At 39.4% G+C, this 15,094-nt stretch overlaps 1 protein-coding gene across 4 annotated transcripts in view; it reads right to left on the bottom strand.

Annotated features, from left to right (window-relative positions):
• lpp (LIM domain containing preferred translocation partner in lipoma) overlaps window positions 1–15,094 on the bottom strand; it is a 208,316-nt gene that overhangs the window by 12,479 nt on the left and 180,743 nt on the right. For all 4 annotated transcript variants that reach the window (XM_030132580.1, XM_030132583.1, XM_030132581.1 and 1 more), the window contains one exon: window positions 230–408. In XM_030132580.1, coding sequence (XP_029988440.1) covers window positions 230–408 — 179 coding nt within the window. The remainder of the gene's footprint in view (window positions 1–229; window positions 409–15,094) is intronic.

The following is a 15,094-nucleotide window of genomic DNA, read 5'->3' on the forward strand; positions in this document are numbered from 1 at the left end:
GCAAGAGTTACGTGGTCATGTGATGTGTATTTGCCTAAAGAGCAAGACTCCATTTTCACTAGTGAGCAATAAAACATGGCTTCTATATTATTTTTACTATTACTTTTACTGCCTTTTAGCAAAATTGAGATAAAAGTAATTGTTGGCATATGGTAGTGCAGCTCAGTTAAAGGATATAAAAACACAGATAAGTGCAGCTTTAAATCAGATGAAAACCGAAATGACGTACTTGTGAAAGTCCTCGATGCAGTGGATGTGGTTGGAGGCGTCCACGGTGAATGGGATGCCGTCCAGGCTACGGTGGCACACCACACAGGTGAAGCAGTGGGGGTGATAGGCTTTACCTGTGGCCCGCAGGATGCGCTCCATGATGGGCTTACTGCAGATGGTGCAGGTCTCAAGGGTATTCTGCAGACGCAAACACAAAAACCCACAGACACCCACGCGGTTACACAACACACCTGGTGATGAATGTACTGATTCTGATGATTCATTTCCAAAGGCCCTTTCAGTGCTTGTTTACAATTAGCACTTGTGTACTAACCAATTTTAACCAGCATGAGAGATTTTAGAAAAGTTTCGTGCCGTTATGAGCTTGTGATGGGAGTGTTTTCTGTTGCCAGCTTCAGGTGGCTTTGACGCTGCTTCTGCTTGTGTAACAAATAAATCCACGCTCAAGACCTTTAGCGAGGCTGTCCTCAAATGCCTCTGAAGCTGAAGAAATCTGATTAGCAGGCCTCTCGAAACACAAACACAGTCATTTTTCAGCTGCCCTCACCCCGCACTCCATCCTCCCATATGCAAGAGTGTGAGCAGTAAATATTTCCACTTTTTGATGACTGCAGGTCTTCTGCAGCCAGGCGTCTGGGCAAGCAGCCCGCAGGGGGACGTGGCGGCCGCCTGCCTCTGACTTATCTGTGGCATCTCTCTTCTTAATATCTGCCATGAGACGGCATTTGTTATTTCAATATTTCATAAATAACGACTGCCTCTCTAAACAGCAATGCAATTACGGGGGGATGGATATATCATGTGAGGATGATCAATGTGCGGCCTGATGTGGCTGTGTGCGAGCTGATGGGCCCCGCTGTCGCTGCTTCTTCTTCTTCATTCTGGCTCAGGCATTTCCTGGATCTCTGTGTGTCTCTGTGCTCTCACTCTCTGCGCTTGGCTGGGCTAAAGAGTGCACGGTTCAGCTGTTCCCATTGGCTCCCGCTGTAATAGCAAGCTGCCTCAGTGTTTCCAAACACAGCTCGGGGTGTGTAGCAACACTGCGCTGCGTCATCGGCCGCCTCCTGGACGCACCGCCGGGCCCCGCCGTTTAAATGACACTTATGTGACCGCCCCGGCTGAGGTAAACTCCAGAGCACCCCCAGCGCAGCGGCAGTGCATGAAAGTATCTTTAATGAAACCACGGGTGTAGCATAAAAATCTGAGGCCTAAACGCACAGTCTCAATGGGGCACCTCACTGCGTTGATCCATGTCTCATGCAGTTTTTCTTTTCTTTTTTTTAACTACTGCTATAGGAAAGGGGGTTTCCTTAGAGTCTTATCCTTAAGAGAACATTATTTAATTTTTTAGTTGAATATCGTCACCTTCCTAAAATGATTGCCTAAGTCTTTTTTTTTTTTTTTTTTTTTTTGTTACAAAATTTATCATCAAATATTCAGTTCCTGGTTAGGTTTTTTGTGTTTCCTGAAAAATCTGAAAAAAATGACTTGGCCAACTATTATAGGAAAGTGATGATATGAAAGACTAGCGCATATGCATGTAAATATATAAAAAATGTACTTTTATTGCAAAAAAAAAAAAAAGAAAAGAAAAATGGTGAATCTGCAATGCATGACAACTGGTTTATTTAGATATTGTTTTGAATGGGTGGCACCTCACGTTGAATGATACAATACAGTCGCGGAAAAATTTATTAGACCACCAAAAGTCATCAAAAACATTGGTTATGCAATCAAGTACTAACTCCTGTGTGTATCATGTGACTAAAACAGACAGAAAAGTAAACATGGAATGCCTAAAAGCACTGTTTTTGACAGGACAATGCCATAGATACTGATGTAAGAACTGAAGTGATTTTGATTATTATCAAGAAAACATGGAAAATGGCTAGATATCAGCTCTGAAATTAAACTCTTTTGATCTATTTTTGTTGTTATCATTATATTTGTCCAAACAAATGTACCTATAGTTGTACCAGACATTAAAATGAACAAGAAATTGAAGAAAACAAGGGTGATCTAATAATTTTTTCCATGATTGTATGTGTTTAAAAAAATTGGTACATGACTAATTCCACACAAGTTTTTCACACAAGGTTTGTCGGAAACTGTACATTTGCAGTAGGAGCGCTTTCACCTCAATGTCCTGACATTGTTGCATCTTCCACATACAAATAATAAAAAAAACAATATAGCAGGTTTGCCTTTGTCTCTATCATTGCCAGTCAGAAGTAGAGCAGATAGATACATGACGACAGCAGAGCCATGTGACTTGGGAGTGAATGCCGTTTCTCACACCAAAGACAAAAGCCAGATGTTGGTGGATTTTTGTGTTGTGTGATGTAAATTAGTCTCATTTGAGACTTTGCAGCATCTTGTAAGGGGTGAGAGCGGCCTTTAAGAACCTCCACTATCTCTTTTGGGTACTAAGTTCAGTCTCGCAACTAATTTATTTAGTCATTTTTAATCTAGTTATGACACCAATTATGTAGAGTAGTCCTTCTTACTTGCCAACCTGATTGAAATCAGTGTTGATTAAAAACATGACAGACATGCTTACGTGTGTCAGACAGTCTCCTCACATTGTGATCATATGTCAGTGCAAAGTATGAGGGCATGAGATGAGAGCAGCTGATGCACGGCTTGTGTTTTGAAGTGGATATTGTGAAATGCCCATTTCTTCAAAGCACTCCTGGAGAGGCATTATTTCATGAAAAGCAATGTGTGCAGACAAGCCTGGCATTCTTTTTGTTTTTTTCTTCCTTCTTCCTCCTTCAAGACGGTAATAGAAATAAACATTATTCCCAGGGCAACATTTGTGTATAAACAATGTCCATATTGCAATCCTGCTCGATCCTGGAAGTGGAATAAAGCCTTTAATGAGCTCGCTGCACTGAGCCCTTGAGGTTTGCCTCACGCACACACAGAAAGAGAGGGGCAGAGGTAGCGATGGAAGAGAGAGGGGGATGAGAGAGAGTTCATTTGCAACCTGAGAATCTGAGTAAGATACCAGGGCCAAACAGCACTAAACCATCCTCAACTCTTACTCATCTGTCTGTATTTCCACTTACTTATTCTCATCTGCCCTTCATGTGGGAATACCTTGCCCTTGTTTAGCTTAACTAGAGCATATGATTTCACAGCACACAGATCCTCCGGGCCATTGTAATGAGTACAGTACTCAAAAGACAAAATTTCTCTCTTTCTCTCTCATGGAAAGATTCTATGACCTCAATTCATTCATTCTGCTCAGAAACTGCCTTTATTTGGTGTTAGGTAACACTTAACATTTATTAACTCTGTTACACAAAAGTGGGTCTCATGGTGAAACAGAAAATGTAGTGAGTTTTGGTCTGCGGTTGGGCAGAACCTCCACAGATGGTTTAAGAAATTCTGCATAAATCACTTCTTGCCCTCTCTGTCACAGATCCAGATCCAGTTTGCCACTAGAGGGCTGTATACGTCTGCAGATGTCCGGGTTTTGCTTTTCCCCTGACTAAATGTGATGTATTCAAGCATATGTATTCTTTTTTTTCCCTCCCTCATACATTTCTCTAAGTGTTTGCCCAGAAGGCTAAACAAATGTCTAGGCAGATGAGGTAAAGTGAATTTAGGTCAGACAGCCTCTTGCTGAACTGGGGGTGAGTGGAGTGCGTTAAAGTCAATTGTGGCCCCTTTTCTCTCATTGCAAGCCATTTCTTACTCTCAACGTCTCAATGGGCGCACCAACACCAAACACACAAACCCGTGCAGCTTCCCACTATTTAGCAACAAACTCCCGAACAACGTTTGACACGGCTGTCTGTCGGAATGAGGAGTGTGATGGCAAACAAAGCATGTAACGGGGAGTTAAGAGGTCCCATGTGCTCTGCTTTGAACATGAGACACAGGCCTGACACATGGAGACGGAGACGCACCGACAGTCAAACAAACAAAAACACATGCACTAAGGCCTTTTTTTTTTCTTTCTTTTTTCTTGTAACTAACTCCATTGGATCAAATGACACTTTCAGGCTTTACTTCATTGCAGATAAAAAACCCATACAAACAGGTCAAATTTTCAAGAGAAGTTAAGGTCACAAAGTGAGATTTAATCTTAGACAGACTAGTGCCCTGACACTTTATTTATTTTTTACTTGATTAATTACTACTAGGGGTACATATAATGTTTTCCAAATGATCTGTGGCAGTAGAACATGACTCTGTTACCGACTGGTGGCTAATATTAGGCTTCTGAACTGGAATGACTGACTTGAACTTACTGACAGCTATAACTTTATAACACAGAATTAATTACCCACAAACTACTAATAATCCACACAACAGACGGTAGAGATTTTATTTTGAGCAGGAAACAATGTTAAAGCTGTTGTCATGTTTATTCATTAGTTCTGTTTTTACCACATTGCAGTTTGCACTATAAAAAAATGTTTGCATTCTGCAATTTTCATGCATATTGATTAGTTGAAATACTGGGGCCAAGCAAATCCTATAGTAATCAAAGCTGGCACTATACGGCATGGAATTAAAATGTTTTTATATTCTATGTGCTCCTCACAGTAGAACACGCCACAAAAATCACATACATTTTTGGTCATATTTTCCAGAACTATTATGGATTACATTTAAGCACAGGTTTAGTGTCAACAGTTGAAGTGTAAGGTCATTGACAAAGGAGTCAAAAGATTAAACTGTTCCTTCCATATAAAAACGTTACACTGCCTCAGGTAAAACATTTCTAGCACAAAGACACATTCTCAGCGTTGGAAACAGTAAACAGCTGAAAATGGGCCGTGGCACAATGGTAAGTTTAATCTGTTCGCTATCTGCTCCAGCCGTATCAACACAAATTTTACACCTTTCTGTTCTTTTATTCACATGGCCAAGTCGGGCTGACAGGAGGCAGGCTGGAGTTCAGTGAGACTGCACGCGATTTATGACCTGGCACACTGAACTCGGAGCGGGCCAAATTTACAGATGATCTGATTCACTGAGTGTCCAGACCCTCACAGAATGTGCAGGTCTGTGCCAGGCCACGCTGCGTTGTGAATTAACTCCACCCAACTGAAGCAATATCTCACCAGAGCTTATTCGAAGCAAGGGAGCACTGCCGCTGTGTTTGGGTTCCTTTACAGTGAGTAAGACACACAGACTTGGTTGTGATCTATGAGTCAAACACCAGACCCTCCCCCCTCCTGAGGGACGCTGTCTTTTAGGTTTAATCAACCTTGACAGGAAGCCTTTCTCCCATTTAGTGCTTAATATGGGTCAATCAGGCAGGAAAAAGAGATATTAGATTGCCTACTGAAACACTTCGTTCTGATAGAAACTGTCTTTAAAGTAAAAAAATTTGAAGAAAAAAACAGACACGGGGAGTTATGAGTAAAAGAGCGATTCTGAGAATAAAGTGAGAAAGTTACAAACTATAAGAATCAACAACATCAACATGCCTCCATCATCAATATTCATTTACCCATATAAGTTGTGATAGTGTTTTATTATTTGTGCTAATAGTTACAGTGGTTGTGTATCCACTGTTAATACTTGTATTTGTAGTAATAGTATTAACAGTTATGGACAATTGTTTTACCTGTTGATAATTACACTAGCAACAGCTGTTCTAGTTTTTAACTGTTCTAGTTCGGTTTGCTGTGCATCCACATGTCTCCCTCTATTTTCCCCCTTCTCCCTCCTCCCCCAATCTCTCTCTCTTTCTTTACCCTCTCTCTTTAACCTGCTCCAGGTTTCTTCCTGTTAAAAGGAAGTTTTTCCTTCCACTGTCACCAAGTGTTTTTAAATTGGCTTAAGAGTCTGGTTTTGATCAGCTCTAAATTTTTAAGTGTCATGAGATAACTATTGTTATGATTTGGTGCTATAAAAATAAAATTTGATTGATTGATTGATTGATTAATGGGTGACACGGTGGTGCAAGTGGATAGCACTGTTGCCTCACAGTTAGAAGGTTCTGGGTTCGATTCCAACCAGGAACCTTTCTGTGTGGAGTTTGCATGTTCTCCCTGTGTCTGTGTGGGTTCTCTCCGGGTACTCCGGCTTCCTCCCACCATCCACTGACATGCACTGATAGGTTAACTGGTTAATCTTAATTGCCCGTAGGTGTGAATGTGAGTGTGATTGTTTGTCTCTATATGTTCAGCCCTGTGATGAACTGGTGACTCGTCCAGGGTGTACCCCACCTTCGCCCATAGGCAGCTGGGATAGGCTTCAGTGACCCCCGGGACCCTAGTGAGGATGAAGAGGTTCAGAGGATGACTGACTGAAGAGTGCACAAAGGAGAAGTGCAACATGTAAGACCCAGTATCACTATGCTTGTACTGTATCTGGATGATTTTCTTTTGTGAAATAAAAAGATATTTAAACAAAAAAAAAAAAAGAAGATGACTGACTGATTGAACATAATGCAAAATAGTCAAATCCAACATCAAAAAATACAGTCTGAGCGGAATAGTTCCACCCTTTGGAAATTATCTTAGGGCAAACTGAATGATAAAATTGATGTTACATACAGCTAATGATCTAGTAGTTTGACTTAAAGTAGACGATGTAATATACAGCCCTGGACAACGACCACTGTAAATTTCCAGACCTGATGAAAACCTCTGGAATGTGATCAAGAGGAAGATGGATGGTCATGAGCCATCAAACAAAGCCGAGCTGCCTGTATCCTTGTGCCAGAGGTGGCATAAAACACCCAGCAGTAACATGAAAGACTGGAGGAGTGCATGACAAGACTCAGGAAAACTGACTGAAAATCACAACTATTCCAATAAATACAGATTTATGAACAACCGCTGAGTTTCAACATTCTCATCATGGTGTTTAAAATTAATGCAAACTAGTCTTCTTTACATTATTCAAGGTCAGAAAACAGCACATTTTCTTTTTTTTTTGCCATTTTCTGCGAATATATTCTCTAAATCTGCCATCTACCTATGTAAGGTGGGACACAAAATGGGTCATGGAGCTATTCTTTTATCAGTAAAATAATGAACAATAATATAAAAGGTGAATTAATTTTCTGAATTAAAATGATAGAGGAATGTTATAACTGGTGACAGTAAGAAAAGAAGAGTAAAGATAAGAGACGTGACTGAAACATTAGAGATTCTTGAAAATTATGTAAAAATGAAAGATGTAATAAGATGTAAAAAAAAACATACACAATGTATAAGTTGAAAATGATGTAAAAGTAAAAGGTATATAAAAGATCTAAGACGTAGCAGACTTTCAGACACATAGTTTGATGGTGGAAGAATCAGTAAAACATAGAAAATATGCAAATTTAAGATGTATTTTTGTAAATTTTGGGTGCTGAGGATTTTGGGTCTGAAAATGAAAAGCTATAGGAACCACTGATCTAGACAATACAACTTTTCTTCGATTTGAGAACAATGCTAATCTATGTATAGTTCATTCATTATTTTTAAATTTTAACTTATGCTAAACAAATGAATGTTTAGAATGAATAGGTAAATTTTATTCAAACACATATAAACAGTAAAACTTTTTCTATAGCTCTATGTATTGTAAAAAGTGTTCAGTTTTTCTTAAATAGGACTAACCTGCTATGAATTCTGGATAAAGTGGCTTTTTTTGTAGGTTACTATGGTATTTACTCCACAATAATATCAGCAAACAGCGACTTAAAATGCACGTTTCCTTATTTTTCATCATTTAATGCCACTGGCCGCAGTCACTGAAACAAACTTACTGTCTCTGCATTAAATTAAAGCATGTCAGTCTGTATTTCTGTGGTTTTCTCTTACTTTAGACTAATTAAACGTGAAGAAAATGTAAACTGGTTTGACATCACATCGGTCCAGAGCAGCCAGCTGTTGGCTGTAGCTGTACAGATGTGCGGATGTTTTCATGTAACTCTTGGGGAGAAAGCCAATTCCCAAACGTATTGAACTATTCCTTTAAACATAACAAAGTAAACACTGCTCTAGCCTCTAAAAATACCAGACATTCCCACCTGCTGCTAACTGACCATCGGGAAGGTTTTGTTAAACACCACTTAACCTTCATGGAGATGAACCACATCCTGACAGTTTTTCAGAATAATCTCTCTAACGTGCATCTGTTTATTATTTATGATGAACTGATGAATGTGCTACGGTCGAATTTTCCCCACTAGATTGAATGTTAGGTCAGAAGTGAATGTACAAAGCTATGCGGTTTCAATCTGCAGAGGTATTCGGGTTTTTTTAAGGACTTTCATAAGTAAGGAGCAGAGTTACCTCATTCACAGCTGATTTGGCACCAGCTCCTGTTCATGCATATTTAAAAAGCAGCTTTGGCAAAACTGCCCCTGTGTCAGTGTTTACAGACACTGATGCTGCTGCTGCGCGAATCCTAAATCTGGACATAATTCCCCCGTGAATATTACTGTCACAGTAAGTCACAGTAACTACACTAAAAATACTCAACGCACAGTAATTAAGAGGGTTTGGGAGCTACCTTGGAAAAGTTTTTGACAAAGACAACAGGATTATCATGGCTGGGTTTAAAGGGAATAAAAACTTGTTTTCCACATTCTTAAGCCAAATCACGGAGGTCTTGGCGAGTAGGAAATGCCAGAAATCTGCTTTGGTTGAGGTTGGGAGCTCATTTAAATCTCCCCACATTGGCGGAGGGACTGTGGGAGCGACACCCTTCCCTGATCTGTGGTGTGGAGGTGGAGGTCTGTGTTAATGTGTGTGTGTGTAGAAATTACTTCCTTGGGCTCAGTGATCATGATCATCTCCCCTCTTCATCCTGTGAAGGTTAACAAGTTATCAACCCCCTGCTATTTCCCTCCCTGCAGTCCAAATCTCACCTAAGACCCCCGACATGATCACAACTCCCCGAACTAGACATTCATAAAACATCCTTTTTGCATCACTGATTGCTTTCCAGTGATGGACGCTGCCTGGCATGCTGACTCTGTCCATCTGTCTGTGTAGTTTCGAAGCATTAGGCTCACGGTGCGAGCATATGAAGATATTTTAACGTGATTTGACACCTTTACAAAATCCTGTCATTTATAACCGCGTTATGTAAATCACCCACTCGTATCCTTCCTGCTGGATGACTGAGGTGTGTGTTTTTTTGTTTATGCGTGGGTGTGAGCAGAGCATGTCATGCGCTGGAATGTGATTCTCCTAATGGTTTGCTAACTCTGGGCCCGTTCACTCCAGAGATCAGTGACCTTGAAACTATCAGCTGTATAATTCAGAGATGACTGTTTGTGACACTGATGTGTGTGTGTGCATGCCACTCAGTCAGGACGAGCGCGCCGAGGTGTGGTGTTTGTCTCTGACCTGGAACGGCCCCGCTTCCTCTGCTCAGCTCAGCTCAGTCTGTCTGTGTAATAAATCCACACTGTGTTATGGATGACCAGCATGTGCAGGAATGGGATGGCGTCCTGCCAGAGTCTGCTATCCTGATTTGTTTTTTACATTTTAGAGTTTATATCACTGCCTAGACACTTTATGACCACAATCCAGTGTTGGGAAGGTTACTGTTGAAATGTTATAGTTTACACAATACTATTGAACCTGTAAAGTATAATAAGTAATGTAAATATTTTAATTAATTCCAAGCAAGGCAACTTGAAGGCAGTTTTTTATTCATGAGGTGCAATATTACAAATCACAAATTTGCCTTGAGAGAGTTGACAATCTGTAAAATATTCAACACCACCAGCACATTATACTGGATCACATTTTGGAGACTTTTTCTATGCTTTAAACAGGAGAATAAAGCTGGAAATTCCTAAAAAAAAAAATAAAAAAAAATAAAAAAAATAAATAAATAAATTAAAAAAAAAAAAAAAAAAAAAAAAAAAATATACACACATATATATATATATATATATATATATATATATATATATATATATTCAAAGGCAGTAATACCTCCCAACAGGGCTCAACACTGATTACATTACACTAATTTAGTACAACAATATATAATTCATTCTGCAGTTAGAGCTTTTTAAATGTTTCTAAATCTTACACACTAAACCCTCGCTGATTTAATTCACATTTCCTGTTAAAGATTGAGTGTAAGGGCCACAATAAATGGGATGTGACTTTGTGATGTTAAGTTACATTGAAAATGTAAAAGTTTTGACATTTTTTGTCTTCTATTTTTTACCTTCTTCCTGTATGGGACACTTAAGGAACAAAATGACGGATTTTAATGTCTTCCAGAAACCTAGACTAGAAGTGAGGGAAATTCCAGGTGTCCAGCAGCTCACATAAAAAAAAAAAAAAAACATAACGTGTGCGCACTTGAAAACCCTTGGCCTGACTTGTCAGACACACTACTGCCCCCAGTGGCCTGACTTATTAGTGCATGGCAAAGTTTTTGGACGGACGGATGGACAGACAATCTACTGATGACAGTACCCTACAGCCAGTGTGGCCGAGAGTAAAAACAACAAAAAACTGTTATTCTCAAACAATTACATCAAAAGAGTATCATTAAGGGAAAATTAAAAGACACTGTTGATGAGTAAATTATGTGTGTAATATGTTGTAAGCTGTCACTCCTCTTATTTAATTTGCTTTTATGCACTTTAAATCCTTGTTAATGTATTCTTTTTTGTTAAATTAATCAAAGCAGTAAACCCAACAGAACTTTTTCATGCAGACATTTTCTGTGTACCTGGTCTCATTATAAACGGCTGAATCTCAGTAGGTGTTACAGACATTGAAACTGGGAACACTGGTTCATGTGAGTTATGCCTGCTTTAACAAGCCAGAATCTCAGCTGTGAAAAAGGCCAATATGCTTGTTTAATGTCTTTTTAACCCTTCAGGGCTTCCCCTGGTAAACCCATAACTGACGTCACAATGTTCTTTACTGTGGGTATTTCCCACAGGCAAAATCTGCAAAAATGCAAAGTTATGGAAAGTGGCCTCAAAATATCTCCGAGAGCCCTTATGGACTTTACGAGAACTAAGTGTGGACACTAGGAATAGACTAAATCAAAGTTTCTTAGAGTAATGTGCATCGGTTTGATGAGAAAATGAGAAGCTCAAACATGCACAGTGGAGCTTGTTTAACTTTACTGCCCTGTCCTTGAAAAAGAAGATATTCAGATATTGATTATTATCTCTAATGTAGTGATTACAAATACACCGAGAACTATCCCTGTAACTGATTACAACTCAGTTTATTTTTTTAATTTCAGTATGTGATGCTGTCACATGTAACATGTAGTTTTTCCAAATGTCGCCTCAGCACTGAGATGCAGACTTCACTCCAGAACACCAGTTGTGACAAACTCACAAAATGACAATGAAATATTTATGCATTCTATTATAGTGAGCAGCGTGTCTTTATTTGTTCATGAGGACTTCTTATTTTAGCTGTGTGATAATGTCAGGCCACAGCCAACATGAAGGGACAGGGCCGACACGCAGATCATGCCTGGCTCAGGCTTTCCTCAGAAGAATAAAAGGTGGCAGTGCGGCTCTGATCCCTCTCCGGCTCAGGCGAAGTGGCTGGCCTGCCTGTCTGCCTCCCTGCCTTAAATTCAGCTCTGCAGCAAAATGTGACCCCTCTGGACTTTGGGCAATGTCTCCTGCTCTGGTTACAGAGAGAAACTGACAAAGACCCCAGCAGTAGTTCTCTCATGCCATGAGTTAGAGTGACATTGTGGTGGGTCAGCACTGGGTCACAGATATTTTTCTCCTGCTTGCTCCTCGGGGGGAGGAAATGTGCTTAGACAAAAAACATGAGGAAGGTTTAGAGGGCCCGGTGTTTGGAATCACTCTCTGTGCTCTTGTCCAAATAGTGTATTCTAATAACAACACTCATGCTTTTCATTTGTGAGTTTGTAATGGATAGGACAGCTGCATTTCCTGTAGTGCGGGTCAGTAATTTGGAATAATGACCTGTTTGAGTTTAGGGGCTCACACCCACTGTACAGTACAATTATACACACACATAATTGTCTTGGCAAGTCTGGAGACATACTAAGATGTGAAATCCTATTCATGCAAGTGCTATCTAATTGGCTCACTCCTTTGAGGAATTAGACCGAGTTAATCACGTCTGAATATACAGAACTCAATTAGAACTCTGCAAGCTAATGCAGACAGCCATGAATATTTGATGACGCAGGCAACAGAGAGCAGAGACTTGGTGTGTTACTGAACAGACAGGGAGTAAAACCAGGCCCGGTGTATGTACCTGTCGCCGACGCTTGCCGTGTGTGTGCGTGGTAGCTCTCCCAGTGTGAGCAGCAGACGTGCAGCCACTCACAGACACGCAGAGCCGCCAACACGGAGCTGCAGCAGCACAGCAGTGAGCATATGGGGCCCTGGTTTCAACACATCGGCTGCATGCCTGTGGATCTGACTACCTGGATATCCATCACAGAGGAATGACAGGTGTGTGGGCAGTGCACAGTCATCTCTAATTAGAGCTTTTATTGTCAGAAAAGCAACATTAAAAACCTTCCTTTTCTGTTCATGTCAGTGTGGTTGCCTGTACCGGATCCCCTCTGTCAATGACGGCACAGGCTTCAGGGCAGTTCTCAGGGATGTCCCTTTGTTAGATGGCGGAGCACTACTGTGTTTAGATGTTTACTGGTGGAGGGCATCTATTACCTGGAGCCCCCATACAGCTGGCACTGACTCTGACACCTCTGGGTGCTACCCTTTACAAAGTTCCCTTTGCTACTGAGATTATGGCAGATATTTGTAAAATTCAGTGGAAATAAAGACTACAGACCAGCTGGTATTTTTTTATGAAGTTGTGGTGGGATAACTTAAGACTGAAATGCTTGATCAATTATTTTATTAGATAAATAAATATATATATATTTTGTTCATTCAGTTTTCCAACAATTCTTCAATGTGATCTTTGAAATTTGAAATTTTTAAGAAACATCTGCAAGTTACGTTAATATTGACAGATATGATTATATTGACATGTGACCACAGGAAATTAAACATTTGATATGATGATCAGTACATTGAAGTTTTAGGCCACCTTCAGGTGTTTTGTCTTTAAATAAGATTGTAATGACGACACATACAGTATGCATTTAACTGGAACATACAGGAAATATGTAATCAGCATTAAAACCAAAGATAAAGAAAGAAAGAAAAAATAGGAATATTATAGAATCTGGATATGGGATCACCTAGAAATGGAAGAGAATAAAAGACAGCTAAGTGCAGAAAGTTGTGCATGAAGCTTGGTATAGTACACTTACTTAAGAAACCTTCCATGTAGTCGATCCAGAAGAGTTTAACATGTCACATTAAATACTGACTTTTACCTCAAGAAGCCTCAAGAAGTTCTGTTAAACTGCATACATACTGTTTTAATATATTATAATGTGGAGATGTTACATATTACAGCTGTAAGATGAAGGATAATTTATAATGCTGAAATGTTGAGTTGATCATTTGTGTATTTTATTGCAGAAAATTAATTGTACTCTTTTGCAATTACCTTTTGTATAGTTTATCAGGATGAAACAATAGTCATTAAATGTTTTCTCCCATCTTCTGCTTTATGATTTTGATCAGATGTTTTTATTATATATCGATAGGGTATACTGTCATATTACAAGTCTTATCTTGTGATTTTTCACAGGTAGTAATCTGATTGGCTGTATAAAAACAAACTTTGTGGAAATTGATAATGTTTTAAAAATATTTCTTTGTGATTTCTTTGTAAATTTTCCATCTATGAGAATCTTTTTCAGTGCTATTTCCCATCATCAAAGCTGATTATGTATGAGAGGGAAGTGATAAAGTGTCCCCAAATAGTCTCTGTCTCTGAGGGGAAGTAAAGTTCCTTTATATATTGCATACTTGAAAACTTGTCAAAACATTTAAATCAAAGTGAATATAACAACAGACACTTCTGCAGTAATCTACCCGACTTCCTTTTTGATTCTTTACACAGCAGTGAGACATGGAGAGATAGTGTTTGTAAAGCATGAAGGTGTAAAAGACAGTGTTTTCAGTTGCATTAAAGTAAGAAATGTACAAAAATGTGAAACATTTCCACTTGAAGAGAAAAATTTATGTGAATATTGCATACATTTAACAACAAAAAATGTTTTCAGTGAAGATCATACAGCATGTATAGAGATGTTTGGTATGTCAAAAATGTCTTAAGCAGCAGTTCAGTTTTTAAATGGTTATTTAAGTGGAGCTGCATTTCTCAATCAGATCGGTAGCTTTTCTATTTGTGAGCTGAGTGAAAATGAACTGTAGTTCACTGGTAAACTGAGTCCCATAGAAAAGGCACTTTCTATCAAGTGCAAAGCTAGCAGGTGATAGAAATTCATATTAGTTGTCAAAGAGAGTCTAAACTTTGTACCAAAGGTAGGTCTGCACGTAAAAATGAATTATACTAAAATTGAAGCAGTCCAAGAGTCAAGCTTTAAAAAAGGCGCCATGAATGGACGAATGGTTCGACTGACATGTCTACTTTCCAAGACAGACAAAGTGACAAAGAGGGTAAAAGCTCGTCAGTCAATCATGAACATTTCCTGGTGACTGGCAGGTCAGGGCTGCGATGTGTGGTTCTTCCTTTACAATAGACAGAATGGAACAGAATGGAAAATCTATCGTTTAGTGTAGTCAAAGAGACCTAAGCCCATTTATTTTAAATAACAGGGCTAAAGTACAACACCAGATAATGAACGTAATTACATTCATGCAACTTGGCGTCCATGACCTTGGTGGTCTCTGAAATTCTGTCAAAAGCGGCAGAAATAGATTAAGTTTTTGTGTGGGCAAATCCCTATCTCTTTATTACTGCTCCTTCAATATGAAGTTCTGCTCCTGGCCTGACCTTGTGTTACATACATCAGTCTCATTACAGTA

Source organism: Sphaeramia orbicularis, chromosome 4 (assembly GCF_902148855.1).
Source record: "Sphaeramia orbicularis chromosome 4, fSphaOr1.1, whole genome shotgun sequence".
Lineage (NCBI taxonomy): Eukaryota > Metazoa > Chordata > Actinopteri > Kurtiformes > Apogonidae > Sphaeramia > Sphaeramia orbicularis.